The sequence below is a fragment of the Primulina tabacum genome, chromosome 7 (assembly GCF_025594145.1).
Source record: "Primulina tabacum isolate GXHZ01 chromosome 7, ASM2559414v2, whole genome shotgun sequence".
NCBI classification, from domain to species: Eukaryota; Viridiplantae; Streptophyta; class Magnoliopsida; order Lamiales; family Gesneriaceae; genus Primulina; species Primulina tabacum.
Window position 1 is genome coordinate 39,437,776 of NC_134556.1, and position 27,980 is coordinate 39,465,755.

The 27,980-nt window shown below is 35.0% G+C and overlaps 2 protein-coding genes, 1 long non-coding RNA gene, 1 other non-coding gene and 1 pseudogene across 20 annotated transcripts; all 5 read right to left on the reverse strand.

The window, feature by feature from the left end:
- Positions 1-741: 741 nt before the first annotated feature.
- Positions 742-5,549, reverse strand: LOC142551963 (NADP-dependent malic enzyme-like; annotated as a pseudogene).
- Positions 5,550-10,192: 4,643 nt separating this feature from the next.
- On the reverse strand, positions 10,193-17,476 carry LOC142551964 (DNA topoisomerase 1-like). 3 transcript variants are annotated; one of them, XM_075661500.1, is made up of 16 exons: positions 17,218-17,476; positions 14,965-16,135; positions 14,615-14,809; positions 14,311-14,391; positions 13,815-13,874; positions 13,617-13,711; positions 13,303-13,459; positions 13,077-13,202; positions 12,793-12,873; positions 12,464-12,554; positions 12,250-12,383; positions 11,426-11,494; positions 11,252-11,341; positions 10,896-10,999; positions 10,649-10,817; positions 10,193-10,517 (listed from the first exon to the last, which is right to left on the reverse strand). In XM_075661500.1, exons 2-16 carry the CDS (start codon positions 16,120-16,122, stop codon positions 10,449-10,451), a joined length of 2,679 nt encoding a protein of 892 aa, XP_075517615.1. In that variant the 5' UTR covers positions 16,123-16,135; positions 17,218-17,476; the 3' UTR covers positions 10,193-10,448. The 3 variants fall into 3 exon arrangements, with proteins under 3 accessions (XP_075517615.1, XP_075517614.1, XP_075517616.1); XM_075661499.1 differs by having other exon boundaries at positions 17,235-17,475; XM_075661501.1 differs by lacking the exons at positions 14,965-16,135; positions 17,218-17,476 and having other exon boundaries at positions 13,617-13,735; positions 13,790-13,874.
- Positions 17,477-18,636: 1,160 nt separating this feature from the next.
- LOC142551965 (uncharacterized) lies at positions 18,637-23,463 on the reverse strand. Of its 9 annotated transcripts, XM_075661510.1 has the most exons (11): positions 23,100-23,319; positions 22,774-22,840; positions 22,030-22,160; positions 21,702-21,845; positions 21,316-21,583; positions 21,000-21,104; positions 20,780-20,908; positions 20,210-20,259; positions 20,008-20,105; positions 19,587-19,871; positions 18,637-19,279 (listed from the first exon to the last, which is right to left on the reverse strand). In XM_075661510.1, exons 4-11 carry the CDS (start codon positions 21,769-21,771, stop codon positions 18,791-18,793), a joined length of 1,494 nt encoding a protein of 497 aa, XP_075517625.1. In that variant the 5' UTR covers positions 21,772-21,845; positions 22,030-22,160; positions 22,774-22,840; positions 23,100-23,319; the 3' UTR covers positions 18,637-18,790. The 9 variants fall into 9 exon arrangements, with proteins under 9 accessions (XP_075517625.1, XP_075517619.1, XP_075517626.1 ...); XM_075661504.1 differs by adding an exon at positions 23,326-23,463 and having other exon boundaries at positions 22,030-23,239; XM_075661511.1 differs by lacking the exon at positions 22,030-22,160.
- Positions 23,464-24,136: 673 nt separating this feature from the next.
- LOC142551966 (uncharacterized) lies at positions 24,137-27,014 on the reverse strand. Of its 7 annotated transcripts, XR_012821664.1 has the most exons (5): positions 26,435-27,014; positions 25,972-26,101; positions 25,054-25,252; positions 24,390-24,674; positions 24,148-24,322 (listed from the first exon to the last, which is right to left on the reverse strand). It is a non-coding gene; the product is annotated as an uncharacterized LOC142551966 (long non-coding RNA). The 7 variants fall into 7 exon arrangements; XR_012821666.1 differs by having other exon boundaries at positions 24,137-24,674; positions 25,054-25,317; XR_012821667.1 differs by having other exon boundaries at positions 24,138-24,674; positions 25,054-25,193.
- LOC142552415 (U6 spliceosomal RNA) lies at positions 26,895-26,997 on the reverse strand. Its single transcript, XR_012821748.1, has one exon. It is a non-coding gene; the product is annotated as a U6 spliceosomal RNA (small nuclear RNA).
- Positions 27,015-27,980: the final 966 nt, after the last annotated feature.

Consider the following 27,980-nt stretch of genomic DNA (forward strand, 5'->3'; position numbering starts at 1 on the left):
TCAATACCATAAATTAATAATTATCTAAAATTACAAACACAACTAGAAAACTTTAATAAAATAAAATTATATTCTTGTTTATTTTTTCATAAAATTTAATTATATTATTGTTTTAAATTATATTTGATTAATATATGCCATGGATATTATATAATTAATAAAAACAATTAATGCAATTTACTTTTATAATTATAAATAAAAAATAATTTTTATTTTTATAAATACAAATAATATGATATATACATTGATGTAACACTATATAATTCAATCAATGTTTACTGAATAAAAAACTCTTTAAAATAATAAATTTATCAATTAAGAAATATTTATCTAAATTAATAAAATTTTAAGATTTCAATATTATTATTCATAAAAGTTATAGATAGATTCATCTAATAATTAGCATTAATTCGTGAGATAAAGTCATAATTTTATCAGCTTAATTGTAATTCAGCCATTCAGAAATAGTCCAACTTAAACAATTATTTATTTATTTAATTGGTAAAAAAATTAAAATTTTATAATGAAAACTCCCTTTTAAATTTAAAAGTAGGAGCCGGAGATGGAAACCCCGGCTCCTAAATCTTATTACAATTGAAAAAGATGTTTTATTCAATACTTTGATAAATTTGTTTGTGTCATTATTTAAATAAATAAATCTTCAAAATGATTGATCATACACAAGCTGTTCTATAGATTTTAGAGCTAACGTGGGTACAATTTTGACATTTTTGGAAGAAATTCAAACGAAACATCACATTCATTTGCCTCTTATTATTCCTGTTTGCTCACAACAAAGCCTCTGCCATTGTACTTGAAAAACAACACAGTTCACTGAATCAAACATTACATTAAAATCAACTCCAGATAAACTCATCTCTTTTATTATACATACTACTATCAATCCTTAAAAGCACAACAGTAGCAACATCAGGCAGTGGTTCAAGCTTCGAAACAGAGTAAATCGACTAAAAAATTCATCGGTAGGCTCCTGTAATTTGGGGTGTACATGCAGCTTTCGGCGTACTTGACCAAGTCTGCAGGCCGAGGGAGTCTTGTTGCCAATCCTGAAAAGAGAGGGGAAAAAAAGGCCAGTTGTAAAAAAACAGTTTTTTGTAGAAGTCGAACTAGACCACTCGAATTCTGAGTAAAAAGGTGGGTAGGGTAAGAACCGAGGTCATATGCTTTAGCAGCTACGTTTGCAGCAATGTGAGCTGAAATCTTCCTTATACTGGCAAACGGAGGATAAATCATTCCCTTGTCGTAATGTTCTTGTGTCACTTGACCAGCCAAAGCCTCCGCTGTTTTGCATAAAACAATACCAGGTTAGCAATAAAAAAGTTTATTCACTGATGTTTGTTTCCTTATTGATGCTGACAATTTTCAAAGTATTGTGATTCAAATGTAGCGTTTTAGTCCGCGGTTTTTTACTTACAAGCTGCCAAAAGCATATCATCGTGCACGCGAATGGCTCCAGATATGACCAACCCAAACCCAAAACCGGGGAATATGTAAGCGTTGTTTGCCTGATTTCACAGAGAAAAGTAAGTTTGAGAACGGTTCGTTGTAAGAAGCAAACTGAACATGGTAACGGCAAAGAAAAAGAAAAGAAACCTGGCCAGGTACAAAGGTCTTTCCATGATATTTCACAGGGTCAAATGGACTTCCACTGGCGAAAATAGCACGACCCTTGAGAAAAAAACAAGGAACAAAAGATCGAGTTTCAGTTAAGATACTACATCAATGAGATTTGCTGCCGTGAATATCAAAGCCTTTGAACTCAACAAACCTCGGTCCATGTATAAGCTTCTTCGGCAGTGCACTCCGATTGTGAGGTTGGATTGGAAAGGGCCATTATAAGAGGTTTCTGCGGTATTGAAATCATGTGGTAATATCAATTTATTGATAAAACGTTATTTTTTTGGGAGAAGAAAAAAAGTTAAACAATCTACCTTATTGAAGGCAGCCATAGCCTCGACCACCTCCTTCGTAAAGGTTTTTCCGACACCTGAAGTTCCAATTAAGGCTGTTGGCTTGATAACCTATAGTGAAGTTTAGGAGCAAATTATCACAGGAAAAAAATGAGTTTCTGCATTGAAAAATGGCATCAAAGAATGGATTTACCAACCTTGACAGCATCTAAGAGATTATTAACGGGTTCGTGCTCATGAGCCCATGGTTTCTTGAAATTTTGAAGAGATTCCTTACGAGAATTAACGATCAAACCCTACATGATTCGTACACACACACACATGTCAATGTATGACAGAATTACCAGAAGGAGATAAAGAGAGATTCAGGTATCCTGCTGTCACCTTCGAGTCCACGAGCCAGATATTTTTGCGGGTTTCGTCCACCGGAACATTAGCCTAAATGACAAAAAAAGCCACAGTCCAATAATTTCCTTTCTTTAGAGTTACTATAATATTTCACCACACTGTTTAGATTACATACTCACCTGTTGTGACATTTCAAGGGCTATAAGCTCGGCTATCCCCGTTCCAGCCTGCAATTGCAAAGGTAACCTAAGTGGCGATGGACGATTTTTTTCTGTGAAGATTATAAATTTTAAGAGGAGTAAGAAAATTGAATCTGAGTTTAGATAATTACTTCTCCAGCACCAAGAAACAAGAATGTGTGATCAGCTAAGGTACCCCCAAGCAGCTTAAGTGATGCAACAAGCCCTGAAAGCACCACAGATGCTGTCCCCTGCAATAAAGAGGATCACCAATTTAACATTTGACAGAAATCTCAAAGCTGTATCAACCAACACTTTGCCACATACCTGTATATCATCATTAAAGACCAAATGCGTAGTTCCATATCTCGCCAACAACTCAAACGCGTTGTGGTTGGCAAAATCTTCAAACTGCAATGAAGTAAAAAATGCAGCAATATTAGAACATGCGAAGCCAAATGTGAGAGTGTAAACAAGTTTGGGAGCAACAATTCTTGCCCCTGCGTGATTGCTTATGCAACACGACGACTCATAAATGTTGCCCATGCTATTGTAAAGTTCAAATTAGAGTGTATGGTTACTGTCAGGTATAGCTTTTGTCACAAAGCCAGTTGCATTATGCTGCAAAAGTAGTGAGAATCACTAACCTGAACAAGAACTTTTTCGCCATAGTTTTGCTTCACGGCAGTCATGAACTCATGCAACAGGTCGTAATATTCCTGAAAATATGTAAAATTTTAGCTTTCAAACAATAAAAGTGGATAAAAAGATCCAAAGTTCAACAGACATGCAGGAGTAACCTGTCCAGTTGCCCTTTTCTGCCTGAGCCCAATGTAGAACTCATCCTTTAAAAGTGTCTCATTGTTTGTCCCCACGTCGATTGTTACTGGCAGACACTACTCAGAAAAGCCAAAATTTTCCAATTAGAACCAATTTCCAAACAATCAACAGAAGCAAATTTAATAGAGAACAGATAATGGTTTCGAAATGCTGTTTCCTGATGTTAATACTTACAGCGGAAGGTCTTACACCCCCAAGTGCTGTGTACAAAGCTAGTTTCCCCACCGGTATTCCCATTCACTGTAACGTAATACCAATAGTCTAATTAAAAATACAGAACACTTTGACACAATCACACCCCGAAATATTAATGTGAAAATACATCTTCATAATAAGTTCATGGTTAGCATATATGAGTCCATGACATTACTTGGCAGCCTTGATCCCCGAGTCCCAAAATCCTTTCACCATCAGTCACAACAATGACTTGAATGGACCTCTCGGGCCAGTTCCTCAGAACTTCGTGAATTTTTCCCCTACACATTACATGAACATAAATTTCTAGCCAAAACTAGGTCCCATAATTTGTGTAGTAACGACAAAATCAGGACATACTTCTCTTTTAAACTGATATATAAACCCTGAGGGCGTTTAAACAGACTCCCGTATTTTTGGCAAGCCCTCACCCACAGTCGGTGTGTAGACGATTGGGAGGAGTTCCTCCACATTATTAATGAGAAGCTTGTAAAACAATCTCTCGTTTCTCTCCTGTAAATCAAGAAAGTTGAAAAATTAAAGACAGCAAAAATAATTGATATAATAGTAAACTAATCATGATTCTTTCTAAACTCAAATCACAACTACTATTCAAGAATATAATGACTATCGTTACTAGAATCAGAGCAGCAATGCTTAATTGTCTAATAAGCAATCAGGCAAAACAAGAAGCTTAACTTTCATTAACTGATTTTTTGCTATCCAAATGTTTTCGGTCATCCGAAACAAAAGTTCAGAAAATCCATAAGATTTGATGGTACCTCAAGTTCCATCATGGCCACGTACTTGTGCAGAGGAACATCGTACTGACGAATGCTATGCATAATCTTTTTCTCCTGGTATTGCACAAGTAAAAGGGAAAGAAACATTAAAATATGAAAGGAAAAAAAAATAGTAAAAATGACATGAATTAGGCATTACAAACCTGAAGTTCTTGGGATGAAACAGCAGGAGGAAGGAGACCGCGCAAGTAATAAGCATCTCTTTCTTTCTCCGTAAATGCAAGCCCTTTATTGTGATGAGGGTCTCTCAGCAAACTATATCCGCTGTTGCACATAATCAAGCAAACAATCAAGATTCAACATTTCAGTGTTGACAAATCAAGATTTCTTAATGTCGGTTGGTTTTTTACTTAGTGGATGAATCATAGATTTGCAAGAAATGGTGATAACATAGCTTATACATATGCTAAGTAATTTTATAGATACACACATTTAACAAAACATTTGTTCATATAACATAGAAACCACCTAACATTCTAACAGAAGTTTTTCCGTCAGAAAGATATTAAAATAAATAGAAATTTAAATGTGTTCATATGCTGTGGAACTAGAGGGATGTTAGCCAAAAAAGATTCACAAATAGCCCAATATCAATATTACACACCCACGCACATATATTCCTTCAATGAATACTAATTTCCTCATAAGAAAAGGATCAAGATCACAACTGTCGTCGAAGATATTTACACTTTGATTCTATTGCAACATAGAACCGCAATCATATCAGATTTCACTTCAACAAACAACATACACAGCTGATATATTAGAGAACAGAAACGCAATACCAACATAAAAAACACCAACTTTTTTCTTGAATCCCAAAAAAATTCAAAATCCTACTTTTGATTTTTCTAAAATCCAACTTCCCACTAAGATATACAGAAGCAGCCTTTCTTTTTACTAGGATCAACCTGAATATTCATTCATTCATGGAAAAAAAAAGGAGTTTGATGGAAGAAGAGTTGTACCTAGCAACAGAGATTGTCCATGGAGTAACAAGCTGATCCTCGGTGGCGCGATCCTCACCGTACGCATCCTCAACTCCTCCACCAACCGTCGCCTTTGGACTCAAGTCCAGCACTGATTCCCCACCCCTCTTCTCCTTGAAAATATTCTCCATTCTTCTTCTCTCTTTCTCTCACACCCACCACTACGTGCTTCTCAATATTAAGTATACAATCCGATTACTCTTCAAGTGAATTATAGAAAATATATCATACATACATATGTGTGTGTATATATATATGTATCGCTTGTATGTAATGTCACTGATGAGAAAGTCAAACGCCAATAGTTACCCAATACAGATCTGTCCGGACGATCACAGCGATTGAGACGCGTAATCACATAGGAAACCATATATTGTATTATTTTTGCGAATTATGAAGGGCCCCCGAAAGGGACAATGCATAGAAAGTATGGTAGAATTTTCTTTATTTATTTGAATTAACGGATAAATGGTCTCAGAAAATTGTAATCTTTGACGTTACATGTGGAAAGGGGAGTCGATTTGCTTGACCAGGTGAAGATTTGCATGGCAGCTTGGATCATTTCGATATTAATTACTGAATAGAAGCTTGGTCACAAAATTTACAAAAATATATGAATAATTAATTTCATATTGCATTTTGAAAAATAATCCAGCTTTTTCCATAATCAATCTGGATTGGAGATTCACATATTCTTGAAATTTGTATAAATCTAGATTTTCGTAAATGAACCCGAACAAAATACACATGGGGATTTGACATCTATCTTGGCTATAATTATGAACTCATCTTGAATATGGAAATTAACTCGAACATCAAGTTCATAAGTAAAAAATGACAAACGACTGATTGGTTATAAATCATGTGTGTCAAATTTTTTTTCGAAAAATAAATTTGATCGGACTTTCTTGACCAAGAAAATTCCGTTCAAACAATACGAATTTTCACTTGACAAATAAATCCGACGTTTTCCGACATAGAAAATTCAATGCGAAGAAAAAGTGTATCAATTATGAATTTATTAAAATATTTGACAAAAACTGATGTGAGACCATCTTACGGTCGTATTTTATGATACAGATATCTTATTTGGGTCATGCATGAAAAAATATTACTTTTTATGCTAAGAGTATTATTTTTTATTGTAAATATCGGTAGGGTTGATCCGTCTCACATGTAAAGATTCGTGAGACCGTCTCACAAGAGACATATTCAAAATATTAAAGTTGTAGGATAGAAGAAGCCTAGAAGTCCACCCCCAGACCTAGGGTTGTCAGTGGGTTTGGGTAGCAATGGACCCGTGTGTATGGGGTGGTTTGGGCATACTAAATCGGTCATGGGGCGGGTCTCGGGTCCAATTTTTCAGACCCGTCTGGATATGGGGCGGGTCATGGATCCTATAAAACCCGCCTCATACCCGTCCCATATATGTGGATATACATATTTTAGGGTTTTATTAATTTTCATTTTTTTGTAGCTCACCTCAACCATAACGGTCTTAGTTATTCCTATGTGAACTGTTGAATTTGAATATGCTTTTAGCAATAGTGGAAGAATAGTTGGTCCTCATCTTAGTAGACTAAATCCAACGACTTTGGAGGCATTGATGTGCTCGCGAAGATGGTTGTGGGGTGAGGTGAAAGGTAAAAAAATCACAGTTTTATTTTATTATTGTACTTTCATTTTAATTTTTTTTACTGTACTTTCTCTTTTTAAATTATATTTTTTTTACAATTTGAAATGACAGTTTTATTTTTTCAATGTACTTTATCTATTTAATTTTGTAGTTAATTCTTCAAATAGTTTACCAACTTATCCCGCCATTCTTGATGAAGATGAAAATGATCCCGAATAATGTGTCTGAAATATTGCCTAATCGATGATTGTATATTGATCTGTTAAAATTATGTTATGACTTATTTTTGGGGATGTCAATATTTTTTTGGAGAGCTAGTAACTCTCTTTTTATGTAATTCTTTATGTCGTGAAAATAATTTGTTTGTTATTATTAAGTGTGGTCGAAGACATGAATTAATTTTCCACAAAGGCTTGTCTGTTTCATAATTCAGTCATGTGAGAAGAAAAATTATTTTTTTATTTTAAAAAAATTCGGGTCTCACGGATGTCACGGGTCTACCCGGCCCCGTTTCGTGTTCGAGGTGGGGTGGGTCCGAAAAATATTTAACCGGGGTGAGACGGGTAATGGGTCAAAGTTTTTTTCATGGGGAGGGTCTTGAGTTTAGTCAAACCCGTCCCATTGACATCTCTACCCAGACTGAACCCCACTAGGGAATATTTAAAAATCGTATTTTTTTTCATTAAAATGGATTATGATTGATTTTTAGTTAATGCTAGACGAGTGGTGAACTTTACGCATTAATTTTATATGTTATATAACGTAAATTTTATATAATTCACGACCCAACCACTATCATTTGAGTGTTCAATTAATTATGGATTAATATTTCTCGATCTTGAATTATGATTACCATTTACACATGGGATGCAGAAAGTCATAAAATTTCCCTTAAACTATCTCCCATGAAATCAAAGTTTTAAAATGAATTCTAATGTAATATAAAAAAAATAGTAGCTTTCACTTAATCCACATACAATTATGTTCTATAAATGCAATCTTATGATCATCCATGTAATATAATTAGTTTGTGTGTTTCATCCCACAAAGGGCATATTGTTAGACGTCGTTTGACTTAATTTTTATAAAAAAATATCACAAGTATAACGTGTCATATAAATGAAACCGGTTCCTAATCTTCATTCTATGAGAGTTAGGGGTGGAAAAAGTTCAGTTAAACCAGAAAAACCGATCGGACCAAAAAGTTCAGCTTAAATGGTTCAGTTTTACGGGTAGTTACGGTTTTAAAATTTATAAAATTCGGATTTTCGGTTCAGTTCCTCAAATAACAGAAAAAACCGAACCGGTCTACCATATTTAATTAAATAATTGTATGAATTATGGCCCTGCATTTGGACATTTAATAATTTACTCTCCGTCTATGAATATCGCCCATACATTTGGGGTTTTAATAATATTTTGTATTTATTGGTGATAAGTTATTTTATTTAAGAGTAGGTTTTTTGTGAGACGGTCTTACGAATCTTTATCTGTGAGACGAGTCAACCCTAACGATATTCACAATAAAAATAATATTTTTAGCATAAAAAATAATATTTTTTTATAGATGACTATCTGTCTCACAAAATACGACCCGTGAGACCGTCTCACACAAATTTTTGCCTTTATTTAATTATCGAAATAAATTTGATATGAAAACAATTTATGTTTTATTGTAGTTGATTTTATACTTTATATAGCAGATCTCTTGTGAGACGATCTCACGAATCTTTATCTGTGAGACCGGTCAACCTTACCGATATTCACAATAAAAAGTAATACTCTTAACAAAAATAATAATATCTTTTTATGGATGACCCAAATAAGAGATCCATCTCACAAAACACGACTCATGAGACTGTCTTACACAAAAATTTACCTATTTTGTATTGCATTCATCAGTTATCTATCACATTAGTTCTTTATCAAAATGTTAGTTTTTACATTTTTGTATTTTGGTTTTCATTTTAGATGTAAATTCATATTTATTTTAATCTAATGTTAATTTTTCAGTCTCAAAAACTAATAATTGTTGTCGCGCAAAATCAGTTCAGTTAATTACTAAAATCTTATATAACCAACCATATAAATCAGATCGTAGTAAAAAAAAAAAAAAAAACCAAACCGATCCATAATAAAACGTTTGGTTTTTGGGACAGAAATTTTCAAAACCGAAACCGAACCATGGTACAGCAAGAATTCCCCTGTATTTAACCATACAAATTATATTCCACAACATGAAAAAGATTTCATTTATTGTAGAACACAACCACATAAAATTAACAGCAACCAAAGGAAAATTCCACCAAATTTCTCATATAAATTAACTATCAAAGCTTGCAGGCATTGATTGAGTCCTATCACCTTGCCTCGTATAGAATCCTCAGTCACCTTAATGTCAAACACTACCTATCAGTTTAGCCTCTGATGCTTTTGCACACCTTTCTTTTAAAGACAAAATCGCATACGGCACGCACTATATGGTAACACTCTATAATCTGATCATTTATCCTCAAATTACGTCCCCGTTTCATTGAAGAAACTTCTGGTGTAGAACAGATACCAGCTTTATGCCGCGAGTTTCATGAATTAGTTCTGAAATTTTGTTTAAGTTTTCTTGGGTAAGTCGTACATTTTCTTCAGAAACTTTGAAGCCATTGTGAAAAATTAATTATCGCAGTTTAGTTTTTTTTTTTTTTATGACGTGTGAATGCAGTATAATGAGTAAATAATATTGAATGCAAAACAACAATCGAATTTAAATCTAATTAACATATGTAAATATGAAGGTGCTGGAAATTTGAAATCGATTTCTCCATGAAGAAATAAAATGCTGATTACCAATTTAATGAAGTGAGTTGAGCAGATTTTGTTGAAAATTTTACTATAATTTTAGAATTTGTTAGAAATGGGTACTTTGGAGAGGGAAAAATTTAATTACAGGGGTATCTTTATGCGACGATAGTCTAGTTTTTCGAGTTTGCGCGACTCTGGTGGAGCAGTCAGTGGCTAGACCAAAATTTAACCAAAAAACGGCACATACCTCGACAAAAAAGGTTGCCTAGCACTCGCACCTGACTTACAGATACTCAAACTAAACTTGAAAAGTAGGCGTTTGAGAAACTCTTGCTGAATATGAGCGAGCGTTGAGCTACTCACAAGCACACCCATCTATATAAAAAATGTAATTTGCCCTTGTTCTTTTCCGACAACCATGCAAGATGAACTGAATTACACTGCTGACAGAATTGTGTGATTAGATATATGAGCCACTTAAAACTCATTTACCAATATTATCTTAAAAAGAAAGTAATTTGAGTCACAGAAAAGAAAACAACGTTCAGGTACTCACATTAACTCAAAGATGGGGGAAAAATCACCCCACGATATCATTGAGATCATCTAATACAATTAGCATTTTTTGCTGAAAATGAATAGAAACTGCAATAAATTTGTCAAATTTCTCATGACCTCTTTTCTGCTTCTGCTTCTCATCTGTTTACATTATGTATTGCGCCTCAAAAATATCAAAATCTGAATTCTGGATCCACATCCATTGCCCATGCAAATTTCGCCAGAAGGGACTTGTTGAAAATCTGCAGTAAAGCATCATCGTTGAGAGAGTAAGATAACCCAAAAGAGGGGAAAATCAACACAAGTTTACGCCCATCTAAGAAGCAAGCAAAAATTAAATTCTTGAAAAGATTATGACTGGAATAGGACTTACCTTCTCGATAGGAACTTCATGGCGCTTACACCATGCAACTGTAATTCTAGGATCAAGGTAGTTGATTCTCGACGTGCCCAAAGCTATAGTTTTCAGATCTTCTTTGGTCTCCTTGTCCCGTTCCATTTTCTCAATCTTTGCAGCGGTTTGAGCAATTTTTTTCTCTAATCTGCAGGACATTCCATCATCAGCCACATGCTTCTCAATAATGGGTATAACTTCAAATTATAAAAAGAATTATAATTACGCTTTAGGGTTCATATTCCGCTTAGGTTTCCCATCAGCATTCTTCAGGGGGGACTTCCCTTTCTTTGCCCTCGCCAAATCCTCCATTAGTTCTTCCACAGCACCCTAAAAGAAGTTTAAAATAATGCATGCAGATAATTATACAGATACATGACATAAAGACGCTATTACAAAAAAGGTAAAACAAGACACCATTCAGACAGTTGAACACTTGAGCCAGTCCACATGGCTTCAGAAAGTATAACGTGATAAAAGCAGGTGAATACCCTTTTCTCCCACCAAAATAGTCGATACTCAATTCAACATCCGACTGTCTGCCATAACCAATCAGTATGAGAAATATATCCAGGATATTACCTTTAATTCTTCAATCTTTTCATCCAAACGTAACATCTGGGCACTGTGGGACTTTGAGACAGTACGCTGATGATTACAAATGATTGCAACCTACAGGATGACAAGCCAAATAGTAACAGTTCTAATAAAAAGATAGAAAAAACGCATACCATCATCAGATTCAACAGCCTTTACCTCCTTGTTGGCATGTTGATAAACAACTACTTTTTCAGCAACCTCTCCACCTTTCATCTCCCTACTCAACTGTCATTCAGAGGCACCAGCAGATTTTAGACATATAATCAGATAAAAAATGTACAACAATACAAGAGAAAAGGAGTGGCTGTCTAGGATTTCTCTTATGCATTCATTCAGAGAAAAGTAGTAGCATGAAATTTGAAGGGAACTGTTTAGTTAAATTGCACAAGTGAATGCCATAATTTAACAGTGAGCAAGGTCCTGCTTGGCTATTATTTTAGCACATTCCGGTGTGTGATGTTAAGTTTATGTTGCACCCCCATTTAATGGCAACACAAAAGTATACTATTAGATCAAAAAGTACATGATCGAACTAGTAGAGTAAGTAGCCTAAGATCGTGTAGGAATTACATAGAAAAATTATGCTTGTGACAAAGTCACCTTCATTAGAAAAGAACTACAGTTAGATGTTTGACAAAACATCAGCATATCTCTATGATTAACTTTTTGCATGATTCATGAAATAAAGTTACTCACAAAATGCCGCAGAGTTATTATTTTCCCTTAGAACTTTTAAATCATAATGGTTGCAATATGAGACATTGGCCACGATTTCCATTTAGTGATACTTCCACAGCCTACGTGAGTCCTCACTTCAACCTAACTCACTCCTAACCCAGCTGCATGATTGAGGAGCAGAAGTTGCTTCATTTTTTTTCATGGTTATATTCATCACATGAAGAGTAAATAAAGGCAGTATTGTACAATGATTAGCATATATAACACGAGTTTCAGGTCAGAAATCCTATGTTACATCTTACCATATCATCTAACGTAATAGATGCATTGTATGTCCGAAATACTTTGGCTGTGAGTCCGGGCATCAGTTCCTTTAGATGAGCATTCAGTTTGCTAGTGTCAAGCTTGTCGAAAAGATCTTCACTACCCTTTTTCCCTGAAAACAACACGTCCATGGGTAAGAACAGCCTATAACAAACTATGACAAACATGCAAAGCAAAAGATCGTTTACTGACCGTTTCGAAACTGTTGGATTGCTTTGAAAACAGCAGTTTCAACAACTACTTCATTTTGATACCTTATAGAGTCTTTACCAAGGAAATCAAACTGTGAAAAAAACAGGAAAATGCTGAAGGTTATCACTTCAAATATCTTGATGATATGGCAGCATGCTGCAGGGTAAATATCCAGCTTCAAGAGGGAAAAAAGGAAAGAAACCATTTCTCGATGCATTTCTAAAGGAAATGGTGTTCACTCTCTGCAGCCATTTTACCAGTGAATTTTATCAAAGTGTCTCAACAAACAGCGGACCAAGACAATTATTTGAGAAACAGAGTCCCTTTACCTTCAAGATATTTGGAGGCACAGGTTCTACATTTTCTACTTTCAATGTGCAGCAACCAACTGTATCAGCTTCATCATCATCCTACAAGATGACAAGGGAAATTATAAAACTTGATACAGAACTCATAAGGAATTGTTATAACCAATACTCAAGAACAAAACAATTGTGCCTTAAGAAGAAATAATTTCTTCAAGCCTGAATCACATTGATGATCAAGATAACAAACTCAAGAAATTTAAAACAACTAGAAGTTTAACATGATAATAAATCTTTTCTACTCATACCTTCTCATTGCCTGCCCTGAGAGCTAATTTGTCAATAAGATAGGTTGCAACTGCTATCTGCTTCCTGGTAAGATCCTTACTAGAAAAATCTTTGGTATAAGCTGCTTGAATACCTTGAATATAGTTCTTCATTCAAAAGCAAAAGATTTTGAAACAAGTCAATTAGATTTCCACACCAACACAAATAAAAAGTAAATCTTCGATAAGCCGAATACATTTCAATTACCTTCAAAAGCCTAGCCTTCTCATATTTCTCTTTGTCACTCTGGCCTTTCAAGGTGCTGCTAGCTGCTAGGAACACATATTTGAATTCTTTCTGGTTTATTGGATCATTCCAATATGCTAACCAGGTCACCGTATTGTCATGCCTTATTTCTTTCCAGCTGTCATATTGCATATTGACAACGTAAACTTTTATTTAAGACCAGATAACATTGATACCAGAAAATACAATCATTCCTAAAGGTTTTCAGAGAAGAAGATTCATCCTGGTCTCAGAAAAAAGAAAAGAAAAGGAAAAAACAACTAAGAAAGCAGAACCTTTCCCCAGGGATAGGACACGCGGGAATTGGAGCATCCTTCCCAATATTTATGATTATGTCACTTGGCTGTATTCGTTTTTTTAGCTTTCCCATCTGTCGAAAAGTAACAGTATTCAACTGTAAAAACCTGTGTGCCGCTAAATACTCTAATAAAGACGCAATGTTTTCTACTGCTACTGAGAAAATGTTAATACACCTTAGGGTGCTCGCCACGGCCTCGAAACAATCCAGGTGGCTCAACCCTGAAGTTTCCAACCTGGAAATGGTGTAGCTGTCAGCTTCATGAGACATATATAAGCAAGGAATGCACATAAAAATTTCGCATCATCATAACATAAAGTGAAAATGATAACGCGGCAAAGCACCACAGAAACCCAGAAACAGTGTAAACGAAAGTGTAGAATCCACATTAAAGCGATGAAATGCAAAATAACAATTTGCAAATCATGTACAAGGATGAGGATAAATCAGGCGTAATAATCTTTGTCTTCTCAACGTAGATAAACAGAACATGAGAGCAAGATGCAACTAAAACAATAAAATGCTACACCTCGATGTTCATTTGCCTTCCATAAATTGTGATGCCATTTCAATCTTTCAACAGTTCAGACAATCAAAGAAGTAAATTCATTTTTCCCCCATCTATTAAGTGGGAAAGAATCACAGCACATAGATCAAGGACAAAATCACACCTTCTCTTTGACTCCATCAACGATTGCCCACATATACTTCTCCTCCTGGTTCAATTTCTCCTCTTTTAAGGCTTTCTTCTCCTGAGAAGGAAAAGAAATTTGAACATTAGTATGCCCCTTATGAAAATATAGATTACATACTTGGCAGTTCACAGGAGCACCATAGTATGCAACAGAAATGAATTCTGTATAAGTAAAAAAACCATTTTTGTCGGTACAAAGCGTTTATCAAGCATAAGCAAGCAAAGGCTTTTTTCTGCTTCCATGGCATTCATGCTCATCATACGAAAAGGACACTGCTTACCTCAGTGCTAATCTGTTTCTTCTTCTCCTTTTCTTTTTGATGCCATTCATATATAGGAGTAAAATCACAATCTTCCAACTTCTGAATAGTGTGATTTTTTCCCAGTATCTTTCGCCAGTCTGTCATAAAATTCTCTTTGAACTTAGGCTTGTTCATGTATTCAGTATCCAGCATCACCGCAAACATTGTTGCAACCTGCGAAAAGGAGGAGGATTAGAAATGACACTATTTCCGATAATTTAACATAAAGCGGGAGATAGAAATTACTAGCTTAAATAATTAGAAAGAGAAATTTAATATCAGTGCAGAGTTTATATGTGCTGTCAAACAGATAGAGAGGACAGAGGAACCTCTTCCTGTTCTGGAGTTAAGACAACAGGTTTTCCCTTGTAGAGCATCTTAATTCTGTGAGGCTTGTATGGAGGTGGAAAAATCACACCATTATGGACCAAAGTAGTCCACTTTTGTCCTTCACCAGAGCTGGGAAGAACCTTTGACGAAATGGAATATTTTGTGTTTTTCACGATCTTCTTTGATTTCTTGTTCGTCATTGTTGCCGATGCAGATACAGATTTAGTGACTTTTTTAGCAGATAATGATTTCTTTTCTGAAGAATTCTGATTCTTCATTCTCTGTAATATGGGGACATGATCATCATCATCATCCTCTACCTTTGGTTTAGCTCTAGGAACTGCAATGGATGCATCAGAAATCCTAGGCTTTTTTTCAGAAGATCCACATTCAAATTTCACAGAATCCAGAGCTCGCTTCTTTAGAATAGGAGAAGGTTTCTTTTGAGAGTGATCTGTTGAGCTAGACCCATTGTGTTCAGCATTGGTCAGTATAGGTTTCCTCACATCAGAATTAATAGACCTACTAATGGATACCCTAACATCAGACTTTACTTGAAACTTAGTAGACAAGGGCTTTTCATCATCTGAATCTTCCTTTTTCGGGAGACTATTCTTTTGAACCAAAGCTAAAGTATTAGGCCCTTGTTTGGCATGATTAGAGTTGCTCTTTGAGGAGCTAGAAGGAAGCCTAGCACTGAGTGGTTTATCATCTCCAGAATCCTCTGAATTATTGGTTTCATCAGCAGCTTGGGTCAATGGCTGCTCTTCTTTGACTTGTTTCTTATCAGGGTTTGGCTTATCTGTTACCGGCATAGGTCTTTTAGAATTCGCTGCATAAGACTTGACTGATGATTCCTTGGCAGAAGAACTAGATGATTTTGGACTTGCCAAAGGAGACTTAATAGGTGGTGCCTTAAAAGAGGGAGGAACCAGATTATCCTTTTGCATGGTAGAACTTTCACCATTACGAGATTGTTGACAAGATGTCGGCCTCCCCAATCGTTGATCATGCTTTTGAGATGATAATTTCTTCGTTTCTGAGTTCACCTGGTTTTGTTTTGAAGAGGAGCTAGACCTCTTAAATACTAGTGGCTGATCATCATCATCATCCACATCATCCAACGCTTTTTTTTCATTGAAAGCATCAACAGCCATTTGTTGCTGTTACCTTTATCCAAAAATAACAGATTCAGTTCATCTCTTGAAATAACCAAGCTTTTTCACATCCTTGAAAAGTTAGAGAAATTGAAAATTCGAAATTATTTGGAAACTCAAACTTAAATCCTGATCCACCAATTGATGCAAAAATACCGCAGGTCTTGCAAAGAACTTCAATAAATCATACATGAAAGTTGGAATCTCTAAGGTAGAAGAAATGTTAATGGTGAACAAGTTGAGTTATCTGAAGAAAACCTCCTTTTTCCTTTTCATAATTACTCGATGCTTCTCCGGCTATAGGCCATCACAGAGAAACTAGTGTACGAAATTCTAGTCACATGCATACACGTGCAAACGCTAATTCAAATTCACAATTCACTGAACAGTGAATCAATATTCAAATCGTAGAGTTGGATCTAGCTTACTCCACAAGGAGAACCTGATGGGCATGCAGATGTGGTGACACGCCAGATAAATTGCATAGCTAAAAATTACAAGAACTAAAGAGCAGGGGGATATAATTTTGATTGTTCTCAACTTAATAATGAACACAAATCCAAATTCTTATAAGCTAACTAAGGAGTAAAAAAAGAACATCAAGTAGGGTTTAGATTTCCAAAAATGGACAGAAATCAAACCATGTCCAGCAAACCCATGCACTTGATCAGATTTAGTTAACTACAATTCTTCTAATATTGATTTGGCGTCAACCACCATAGATCCTCCTCAAGGGCCATTCTACTATTGTTGACTACAAAAAGTCGACATTTTGTTGTTTTCAAGGTAACAGAAAAGTACGTATCATTACAGTTTTTCATCAAAAGCTAGAAACTTAAGAACAAAAGGATAAAACTAGCATGGCCAACCTCAAATAGAGCCGATTTACCAGTACAGAAACTTTGTCATTCCAAGTAAATATTAAATGAAAGGTAAAAATTTTAAAACAAATCACAGTACTGCAATCCAAAAATCCAATATTTTTTCTCGACGGCATTGAGAAAATAAACACGGTAGAATAAAAAAAAAACCACAAACGCATTAAAAAAATCTGCACCAGATTAATTTACAAAGATAAATAAACAAAAAAATTACATGAATTCAAATATAACCTCACGCCTCGACGGGAAATCGAGCTTTCAGATTCTTTTATCACCGATTCAAATTTTATCTGATAAAGAGGGGGAACTGAGGTGATAATACTGTAGCAACAAAAAATTTCAGGAAGACAATGAGCTTTGCAGCTCCCGTCGGCAGCCCCGCAGTGGATGGTGAAGGTCGAAGAGATAAAGGGGGTGTGAGCAGGAGAGGAATGCGGCGTAAGGTGAATTGTCAAGGGAGAGAGCAGCCTGGTTACATTTCCGATTTTTTTTTAAAAAAAAATTGTTTTCTGAATTCGGGTTATGGGTCGGTCATTTGGATTTTCATTTCCCCACTATCCGACCCGATTTTTCTTGTGACATTGCGTTCACAGATCGACACTCAGTTGTTAGGAATTCGATTTTTCTTATCGAAATTTTCTCGAATGAATTGAAGACTTGTTATTCAGTATAATTTATCTGTCTAATTTGCATGATATTGTGTTACCATAGCAGACATCGAAAATATCTACTTCAGATTCTCCCGTTATCCAAAAATAAAATATACTTAATCTTAAGAGTAGGTCTCATGTGAGACGATCTCAATAATCTTTATCTGTTAGACGGATCAACCCTACCGATATTCAGAATAAAAAGTAATACTTTTAGCACAAAAAGTAATAATTTTCCATTGATGACCCAAATAAGAGATCTGTCTCATAAAATACAAATCTTGAAACCGTCTCACACAAGTTTTTGTCTAATCTTAAATCATCACTTTGTATTCAAATATCTTTAAAAAAAATTATTTGTTCACGACAGAAATTGAAGTTGTAGATTAATAGAGGAACTTATGCATGTTTTAAAAAATTCCGTACCACAATATACTGTCATTTTTCTAGCTTTGATCAGATAAATGAAGCGAAAGACGAATTCAGCTTTAAAGCCATTTTCACACCTCGATCTTGTTCAACGTCTTCACGGGTATCTTAGAGCCCTGATTAGACTATGTTAAAAAGTACTATAAAACTTATGTGGATAAATTTATTCCATTTAAAGAGTAATTTCCATACCACAAACCCCTTGGAATCCTTATTCAGATGAAAAGGTCAAAGAGAAAACATAACTCAATTTTGGGGCTAAAAATAATTAATCTCAAAATCAAGCTCCAAAGTTTTAGATATTGAAATAAGGAGAGAAACACACTCGATATAACATAGACTGACATGTGAAAGAGTGAGATAATAATAATAATATGTAATAAGGATCGTCCACCACAAAAAATGAACTCCACCTTAGATGAGACAAATTATCCAGTTGGTCAATTTTATCCATAGCTTCCATTCGATGGTTTTGAGTTCAAGGCGAGATTTAATCCTCAAAAAATATCCAAAACTATCCTCAGGCTTAGATAATAATAAAATGACAGATATGATACTTTGTAACTAAGACATTCATTTCAGCTTCTTGTTTTCAAACAAATATTGTCTCGATTCAACTTGAAATTTCTGCAGTTCGCAAAACACAAACAAAAGAATCCCAGATACCTACGTAATCAATCACAAATATTTTCAGACACTGGTTAACCTTCAATTCTGAATCTTCGTTCCAAGTTCAACTAACATAGTCAACAGAGCTTCACACATTTCACAAGAATCCGGCTCAATGGGATCCTTCGTCCATGAAGAGTACACCATCCAAGAATGGTCGAACTTACGACTTGGTTTTACAACCACTGAACCGGGAACTTCAGCATCTCGACACGTTACAAGTCCATCGCTCTTCTCCCCGTATCTTAGTTGTAGATGAAGGGCACAAAGAGCCATGGCAGCAGAGACAGGGACTATTACAGGCACTCTTCGTGCTGCTATGGCTGCATTTTCTGCATCCTCCATCCCAAATCGAGGAAACCAGGGGAGTTCTGCGTGGGCAATGTGTGACATGGTCGCAATGACGCCCGGTGCTACACTTGCCTCAGAGTGGAAGGAAATGAGAGGAATGTTATTGGGAAGTTTATGGTTTCTGATGAATTCTTTTCGCTTTTCGTACGTAAGATCCTCCAAGGCCCGAATATCACCCTTGACATGGAAAATGTAAATTCAGGTATATAATTGTTTCAAAAAAACAAATAATGATATCTCAAGCGGAAAATAATGTAATGGTACAAAAACTTTCTACAGATATATCACAAGAATAAATATCATTTAAAAATATGATATTATAACATAATCAAATCTAATAGCATGATATTTTATTTGACTTCAACATTATACAAAACGATGCCTCAATTTCACACTGAAAGAACTTTTAAAATAACAAACCTTATTTCTTGATGGATACACCAGGTTTATGACTTACAATAATGGGAATGGGGTGATACGTTACCTTAATCAATTTGCATATCAAAAACTCCATGATCCTCCGGGTTTCCACATCAGCGATCTGGCCTTCACGAAGAATATCAGACGCTATAGGTGTTCCACCATAAGGACTCTGCACTAGTGCCAAACCTGCGACTTTATTTCTCAATTCTCGCGAATATATAGATAACGCGGCTGCAGCATCAACTCCACCCTTGCTGTGGCCAAGCAATAACACCCGTTTACCCGACCCCCAGTATAGCTCCTCTATATACTGCTTTAATTCCCACGCGTTATGTTCGACCGATGCCTTCATATCATAAGGCATCAATATTTTAGAGAAAATGTAATGATCTAGTTCATCAATACTAAGAAACGTATGCAAAGGAAAAAAAAATTGCCAAAACAGGTTAGTTTTGGAAATTATGAAATAATGAAATTCATACTTCACTGTGAATCTTAGCAATGTGGCAAGCTAGACCCATCTTTGAGAAAAACCTTTTGGTGCTGACAAAATATAAAGGACCGTGATTGCTGAAGAGACCTAAACAAATATACACAGAACATGATGTATCAGAAAATGATAAAAACACCGCATTGCTTATAAAAAAAAAACTCGCCATGCAAAGCCAAAGAAACTTGTTGAACCTGGAATCAGCAGGTAAACAAAAGAATCGGGTAGTTTGTGCAGCCCGCTCCTACAAAGGACATTAGGAAAGCACGTTAAAGGAACATAGAAATTCAAATTGCAAAAGATGGCTAAACTGTGGAATTTCATTGTTAAACCTAAGAAGCTAAAGTATTTTTCAGATCTCTACAGTAGATAATGTGCTTTCATCAGTCTTCTTGGATTATGCATTCCGGGACATCTCTAAGTTTGTTTCTTCACCCTTATTCTCCAAATCCTCAAAGAAAATGCTTTGATTCATTGAGAAAGATTTTAGTCCTTAGGATCTTCTAGCAATATATTGACTATTAGTTCTACTCACCATAGGTGGTTCAAATAAACACATAATTACTCTAAAATATGATAAGAACTCTATGAAAGGCAACATGTACAGATACAAATAATCTGGGGCCAAAGGAAGGGAAAGATAGTGACAGTAACTTACCTAGGATTTGAATAATGACAATAACTAGCCTAGGGACTTGACATGGTGATAATATTTCTCTAAATAATAAATGTTCCAAACTTGCAAGAAATTGTAAACTCAATACCTAATGCCTTGTAGAAGTTCCTGGAATCTAACTGAACCATCCTCCACAGGAGCCATGCCGGGAGTACATTGCAACCACCCAATATCATCAGATGATCCACGTAAAGTTTTAAGCACTCGAGATATAATGCTAGAAGACACAATAAAAACTCAAATTATGCTATTAAAAATGCACCTATCTATGTAAGAAATTCTTTTAAAAACAAGCCATATTCTTATACCCATTGACACGAACTTGCATTTGTCTCATATGGTTACAGGAAAATCTCCAGGATTCCATTGCTAACCTCCAAGCGCATTCAAAAAAATAAATAGGGAGAATCAACCTAGAGAAACAAGTCGTAGTTTAAGAAGAGTGACCATGAAAAATTTATCATGGAAAATAATAAGATGTATTTTGTATATAGATTTGGCATTAATTCTATATTGTATATTATGATTATTAATTAACTACTTGTATATGAATCACTAATTTAACAGTAGCTGCAACAACTTATACTGCCAAACCTCAAAGAAACCGGAAGGAAACAAGTTTACCCTTTAAATATGAAGCGGACACCCCCATAACTGCTGCTGGTATTTACAATTTGCAATCTTGAATTTATGGATGGCCGATCCTCCGGCACCGAGTCGCCCCTTTCATGGAATCCAACTCTTGTGGTAGAGTTACAATCCATTGAACAAGAGGCACGATCCAGAAAAGAACATTTGGTATCACTGGAAACAGTAGATAAAAGATGCTGACTATGAGAAATGACCTCTGAATCTTCAAACCATCTACTCACGTCTCTTGACATAATATCTTCTGCAATGACATAGTTTGAAAAGATAAATAGACACCATTCTACTAGGTACATGTCTTCTGCAGGAGACAAAAACATTTTACAGATACAAGGGGAGAGAACGCAAAAGCAAAACCTCACCAATAAATTGAATTAATGTTTGGTTTATATAGGAGGTTATGTATAAAAGGCGGGCAAAGATGTCCTCCATTGTGAGAATGGAATAAAGATCAAATGCCGAAATATATTGCTCGTCACAGCACCACAGAGAGACCTATGTACAACCTGAGATCGAAGTTCCAAATTAGCACATGCAGAAATATAAGAAAAGAATTCAAAAATCAAAGACATAAATATAAAGACTGGTTCATTATACATTGAAAAAAGATGTTAAATCAATCCAGGAAAGCTGTAAAATCTTTCAGAATGAAATGGGGGGGACCAGTTGAGATGATCGAGATCAAGTTACAAACTCTAGATACGTGAAGATTTTGTCTCAAAATAGGATGATGAGATTCCTTATGAGTAGCAGCAACTTATCAAGATTCAAAGGGTGATATGAAGGTTTATACTCGTGTGTGGAACGGAACCCTTTCGACTCTACAACCAGAGGCAATATGATAAATGCGTGAACAATGATACATTATGATCTGTCACTACACAACATCCCCTTCGAGCTTAATTCTCACTACGTATCTCTGTCAAATATCAATTTTATTGTTCACAGAAAGATAATAAACAGAATATAAGTGCCCAAATTTGTAACCGTGTGTAACGAACCAAAACAACTAAAATCCAACAAATAAATTCCTGACTAAGGTACTTCCACAAGAACATAGGAATCCTAAAATCTCAAGTAAAAACACAATCCCTTGAAGCTATGTAATAAGGAACTCCAAAGATCACTTAAAGTTAGGCCAAAGGAACTCAAAAGATACGAGTCCACAAAGATTTGTAGATGAAGCATCGACGCAATGATAAAATTCTGATTCATTACTGCATATGTTGTTGACTATCAATATCGAACAAGAATCTACAGCATATGATTCCATAAAATATTCTTCCAACAACAAGGACTTAGAAATAACATCAATCAGACTAAAATGGTCAAGATATCTGACAAAATTGCTATAAACGACAAGCAACGAAACCAGATTGACGCAGGAGGGAAAAAAAGATTTGCAAAACTGAGGTCTTCAGCTAGAGTACTTACGAAGAAGCCTGGAAACTGCACTGACAATGAATTAACTGCCTAAATCAGCAGGGTCTCTATCGGCTCTCTGTTTAAGAACCATAACCGAAGGACAAATATATACACCATGAAATGAAAGCAGTATGGATAACCTACAAACCCGGCCACTATCAATAAAGAATGTAACTTTATCCAAGAAATGATATTTTATTATTAAAAGTCAAAAGAAAAGATGTGTCCAAGAAATATTAATTCATATTTATTTCTTCACCATCAACCGAATTGAATTCAAGGATGGCAAGCGACCGGGTAATGGAGAAAAATAAATAATCATCTTTTCCCAAAACCTGCGACACTGGCCCACTTGTAGTCATTTCAGATTCAAGATCAAAATTCTACGTATGGAACATCTTAGAAATCCCTCCAAAAATTGAATCTTGAGTTCCAAGCTAAATGGGTTCCTACTTTCACCATCTTTGACCGCCACCTGCACGATACAGCAAAAGATGCAGTTCCTGTAAATAAAAATTTAAATTTAAAAAGCGAAAACGAGGGACAATTAAGCCCAGAAACCTGTAATCGTGTTGAGCAAATTCGAGTTAACAGATCCCGTAGATTGAGATATTTAGAGCACACGTGTTTGCATGGTGATGAATGCTACGATAGTCAGCATCAGAAGGGTGGAATTATGGGACCCACGCCCGGATTGTAGGGGTCAATTAGATTTATCTGTTTGAATGAAAAAGATCGGAGTGTCGACCAATGATTATGTTTTGTTATTTATTACATATTAATTAAATTATTTATTATTTATCTCATATCAATTCACTTTTAACATAAATTTACAATATTGATAAATTTTTATTTATATTTATTAAATATTAAAAAATAAAAAATTATAATTTATTAGTTTATCTCAAAATTAAATGACAAAAACCTGTGTGAAACCGTTTCACGGGTCGTATTTTTTGAGACGGATATCTTATTTGGGTCATCCATTAAAAAATATTACTTTTTATGCTAAAAATAATACTTTTCATTGTGAATATTGATAGGGTTGACGCGTCTCACAGATAAAAATTCGTGAGATCGTCTCACAAGAGACCTACTCAAATTAAATTTATCAAACCAAAATTATAATAATTTAAAATCAAGAACATAATAATTCAATAAATAATAGATTCACTTGCCATATCTCCTTGTCCTCTCCGTTGGAGTGCTTGACCCGAAGCTTGAGTACGATGACGATTCTAGCATTTAGGCATCATTGGTTGTAATTTCTATTATGATTTTACAACATTACATCTCTTGTATGAATGAATCAACACGATTCCAGTTTCGATTTTGAATTTTGACTCAAACTTCTTATTTCCAAAATTAAATCATAATCTAGTTTTGTTCCGGTTCTTATTTCCAATTGATCGTGATCGAAACAATGTTTATATTTTCTATAAAAAAAATCTGAATCTTTTGAAATCTCAAGCGAGGACCAATTCGTCAATGCTATCTAAATCACATAACTAACACTTTAAAATCAAGTAGTATAAATGAAATTTGATTTTGTTTTTAACTTAGCCTGGACCTGATGGCACCAGCGCAATGACATTACATTCAAACCAAATGGATAGTACGCAGACCGGCAGAAATGGTCCAGAGCAAACCAAAATTTCAACCAAGGAACCGACTTGATGGCGCGCGGAGTGATCCTCGTGCAACGAGCTTGGAGAACTGAGCTTTTTGGGCACGATTGAAAAAACCAGGATGAGAATGGGATGTTGGTAATTGCATAATCCCCCAGAACCCATTCTTGTTAATGAGCAGCAACATAACCAACAAAAACTCTACCCCAGGAGAGTGTGACATCTTCAATGTGGTCAGTTTCAGCTCAAAAGGGAAGGCCAAGAATCCATATACATGACAATCTGAACTTCGAAAGTCACCAAACTCCATGAATTAAATGGTGAGTAGTAAATCAGATGAGTAAGCAAAAAGATGAAGCATTGGTATTATAGAGAAGCAAATATATGAAAGAGAACATGAAATTTAACATAAACAATTAACTATTTTTTACATCTACTTAACAGATTCTCTATTACTTTGTTACAAATTAGTTAATGACAGCTCATGTATTTTTTTATTCTCTCATTCTGTTTCGTCTTCGATGTTTGATTCATGGAGATTAACACTAATCAATGATAATACAACACAACACAACTTCAAAATCCATAACTCAAGCGTAAGACGTGCGAGGGGAACATACAATCTCAGCAAGAAGAAATCTGCAAAGACCAACACACTCACTTGTGACTTTCCATTCAAAATCAAATGATCCTCTTTCTCTCGTGTCGATTCGAGCACATATGATATTCAACTTTTGTGGGCATAATTTGTCTTGGATACTTGTATCATATTTCAGCTGCAACACCAACTTGAAAAAGGCCCTTAAAAATATGATCCACCGTGAGCTTTCTATCAAAAACCCCCATTGGTTATTGAATTCCTGTGTTAAAAAGCGTGATCTTTACTTCAAAAACTTCCTACAAATCGATAATCTGGAAGAGGGACCTTCACATAAGTTGGTAGTTAACTTTCATGAGTACATAAAATGAATGCTTCGAGTACAACGCTTCGAGTACTCCAAGATCAGTAAATTAGTTTGGATAACAAGTTCAAAAAACCATTACTAAATAAATGTTAAATTTTTAAAAAGAACCTAGATAAAGAGCTAAAAATCATCGAATACACTTTGGCCTTGAAAAAGAACATAATATCAAACTGTAGAAGTTGCCATGAATTAGAAGCTCATTGTGATAATGATGTTAATAAATAGATCTTTTCGTCTGAGGCTTTTTAACTACGGTAGCTGCGTATCAAGATTCAAATTCGAAGTCGCTCTACTTTAACTTCAATACTGAATATTTATGCTGAAGCAAAAAATCAGAGAGGAACCAAAAATTTACAGGCGCTCGATGATTTCAGACCACATTTGAACAAAGAAATAAAACTACAACGTTTGAAATTAGTCCAAAACACCATCTCAATTTATGCGTGTCTGTATCGTTACAATTTTATCGACTGACCCCAAAGGAACAATCTTTGGCGTAGAGATGAAGTTCTTTACTTTTACATGTTCTCATTAGTATCTTCAGTCATGCTTGAAAAGACACTTTGCCAAGCTCCCTGATATCTGTAACTAAAACCAAAAGGCAAGTAATGTACCAGTCAGCTGGAAAACCTTGCCCTTTTGCCAGAGTTATTCCAGGAGCCAAAGAGTCTTTCATACCAGTATAGCTTATTTTCTTTCGCTAGAATCGCTAGATAACTTGTAATCGAATCTGAAGTCGACTAACTGCAGTGAATAAATGAAGACATTAGTGTCAGTATAACTTTGCAGGGAGGTAAATTTCAATCTTAAAACTGGCCGTCATGCTTTCCACAAACCGGTTGCATGGGAAGACACATATGATAATCAACTTTAGTATATTAATAATGAGATGCAAATGAAACACTGTTTCGAATAAGAATGCAGTTGTCCAATATTTAGATTGCAAAATAAGCCTTCTAATGTTCTATGAACTAGGTGAACACAAGAATCACACTGCGTTATGCAAAGAAATATGTCTTTCCACAACACAAGCTTTAAAGAGAAACACATACAAGATTGAGGCAATAACGCACTCACTTGTGGAACCTTCGAAATGAAACAATCCTCTTCTCTCATCTTGCTTCGAGGAATTCTGCAAGTCGTAGAGGGACCAGAATTTGTTTTGGACCCCTGTATTATTTTTATTAGCAGCATTGCAAAATTGAAAAGGCTAATGAAAAATACGATCCTCCGTGAGTTTTCTATCAAAAACTTGCATTGGTCAAGCAAATTGAGAAATAACACGTATTACTGGAATCCTGTTTAACGAGCACAATCAAAGACATGGGAAAAAAAAAGTCTTACATATTGATTTCCTGTATGAAGATTGAACATCAAAGTAACCCTGCGATGACTTCATTGCTGAATTTTTCAAAAGGGCTGAAGCGAAAATCAGACAGAAACTGAAAATTTACTGGAATTTCAAACCATATCTGAACAAAGAAATAAAGCAATCGTATCGTATAAGAAATTAGGGCAAAATCGCAGGGGAAGAAAAAAAAATTTGGACCATTTCTCGATTTATGCGTGTCATCCTTGCGCAGGGGCCATGCTAATCTTCTCTGTATCGTTCCAATTTTATCGGATGTCCCCGAAGGGACAACATAGAGCGTGGAGTAAACAGTATATAAACTTAACATTAACATTTTTTCTGTAAATGTGGGATAGAGATCGGATTAGTTTTATTTGGGCCAATGTGTATCAGCCCATATTGTGGTCCAGCTTATTCCAGTCCAATTGAGTAAATTGACTCTGAATAACAAACAGGTACTCGTACCTGCCCAGTTACCCGTAAAACCTAATTTAAGGAAACTTTAACTACAAAACGAAATTACCAAAAACTCCCTACATTTTCACCCATGAAAACCATGAACAAAATCTTTTATTAGCAAAATCAGTCCATTTATTTATTTTTATTTTCCACAAGAGTTTTTCTTTTTTAAAACTCTTTATTTTGTCATTTAATAAGAAACAATTTCGAGATACAGGTATGTATATTGTAAACATAAATATAAAATATTTTTCCCTAAAATAAATTATATTAATTGTTTAAAATATGTATCCCATTTAAATATAAATGGTGAATTAAGATTTTTTTAAAAAAATAAATTTAATAGTTCGAATAAAAAAAATATTTTGAGAGTAAGTTGAATAAATAATAACTTTAAAAGAAAAAAATTTGTGTGAGACGAGCTCACCGGTCGTATTTTGTGAGACGGATCTCTTATTTGGGTCATCCATAAAAAAATATTGATTTCTATGCTAAGAGTATTACTTTTTATTGTGAATATCGGTAGGGTTGACCCATTTTACAGATAAAGATTCGTGATAGCGTCTCACAAGAGACTTACTCTAACTAAAATGTTTAATGGTTTACCCAAACTCTAGTCTGGCTCTTGCTTGAGTTAGATTAAGCCTGAATATGGGTCGATTCAAACCATGGATAGTAAATACATTTTGCCTACTTTGACTGTCAAATAATCATATTACCATGGATTTTACGATAACATAATAAACAAGAATAGCCCGTATTGTACCAACACGAAAAAATAATACACAAAGCTATGACGTGAACTCTTACAAA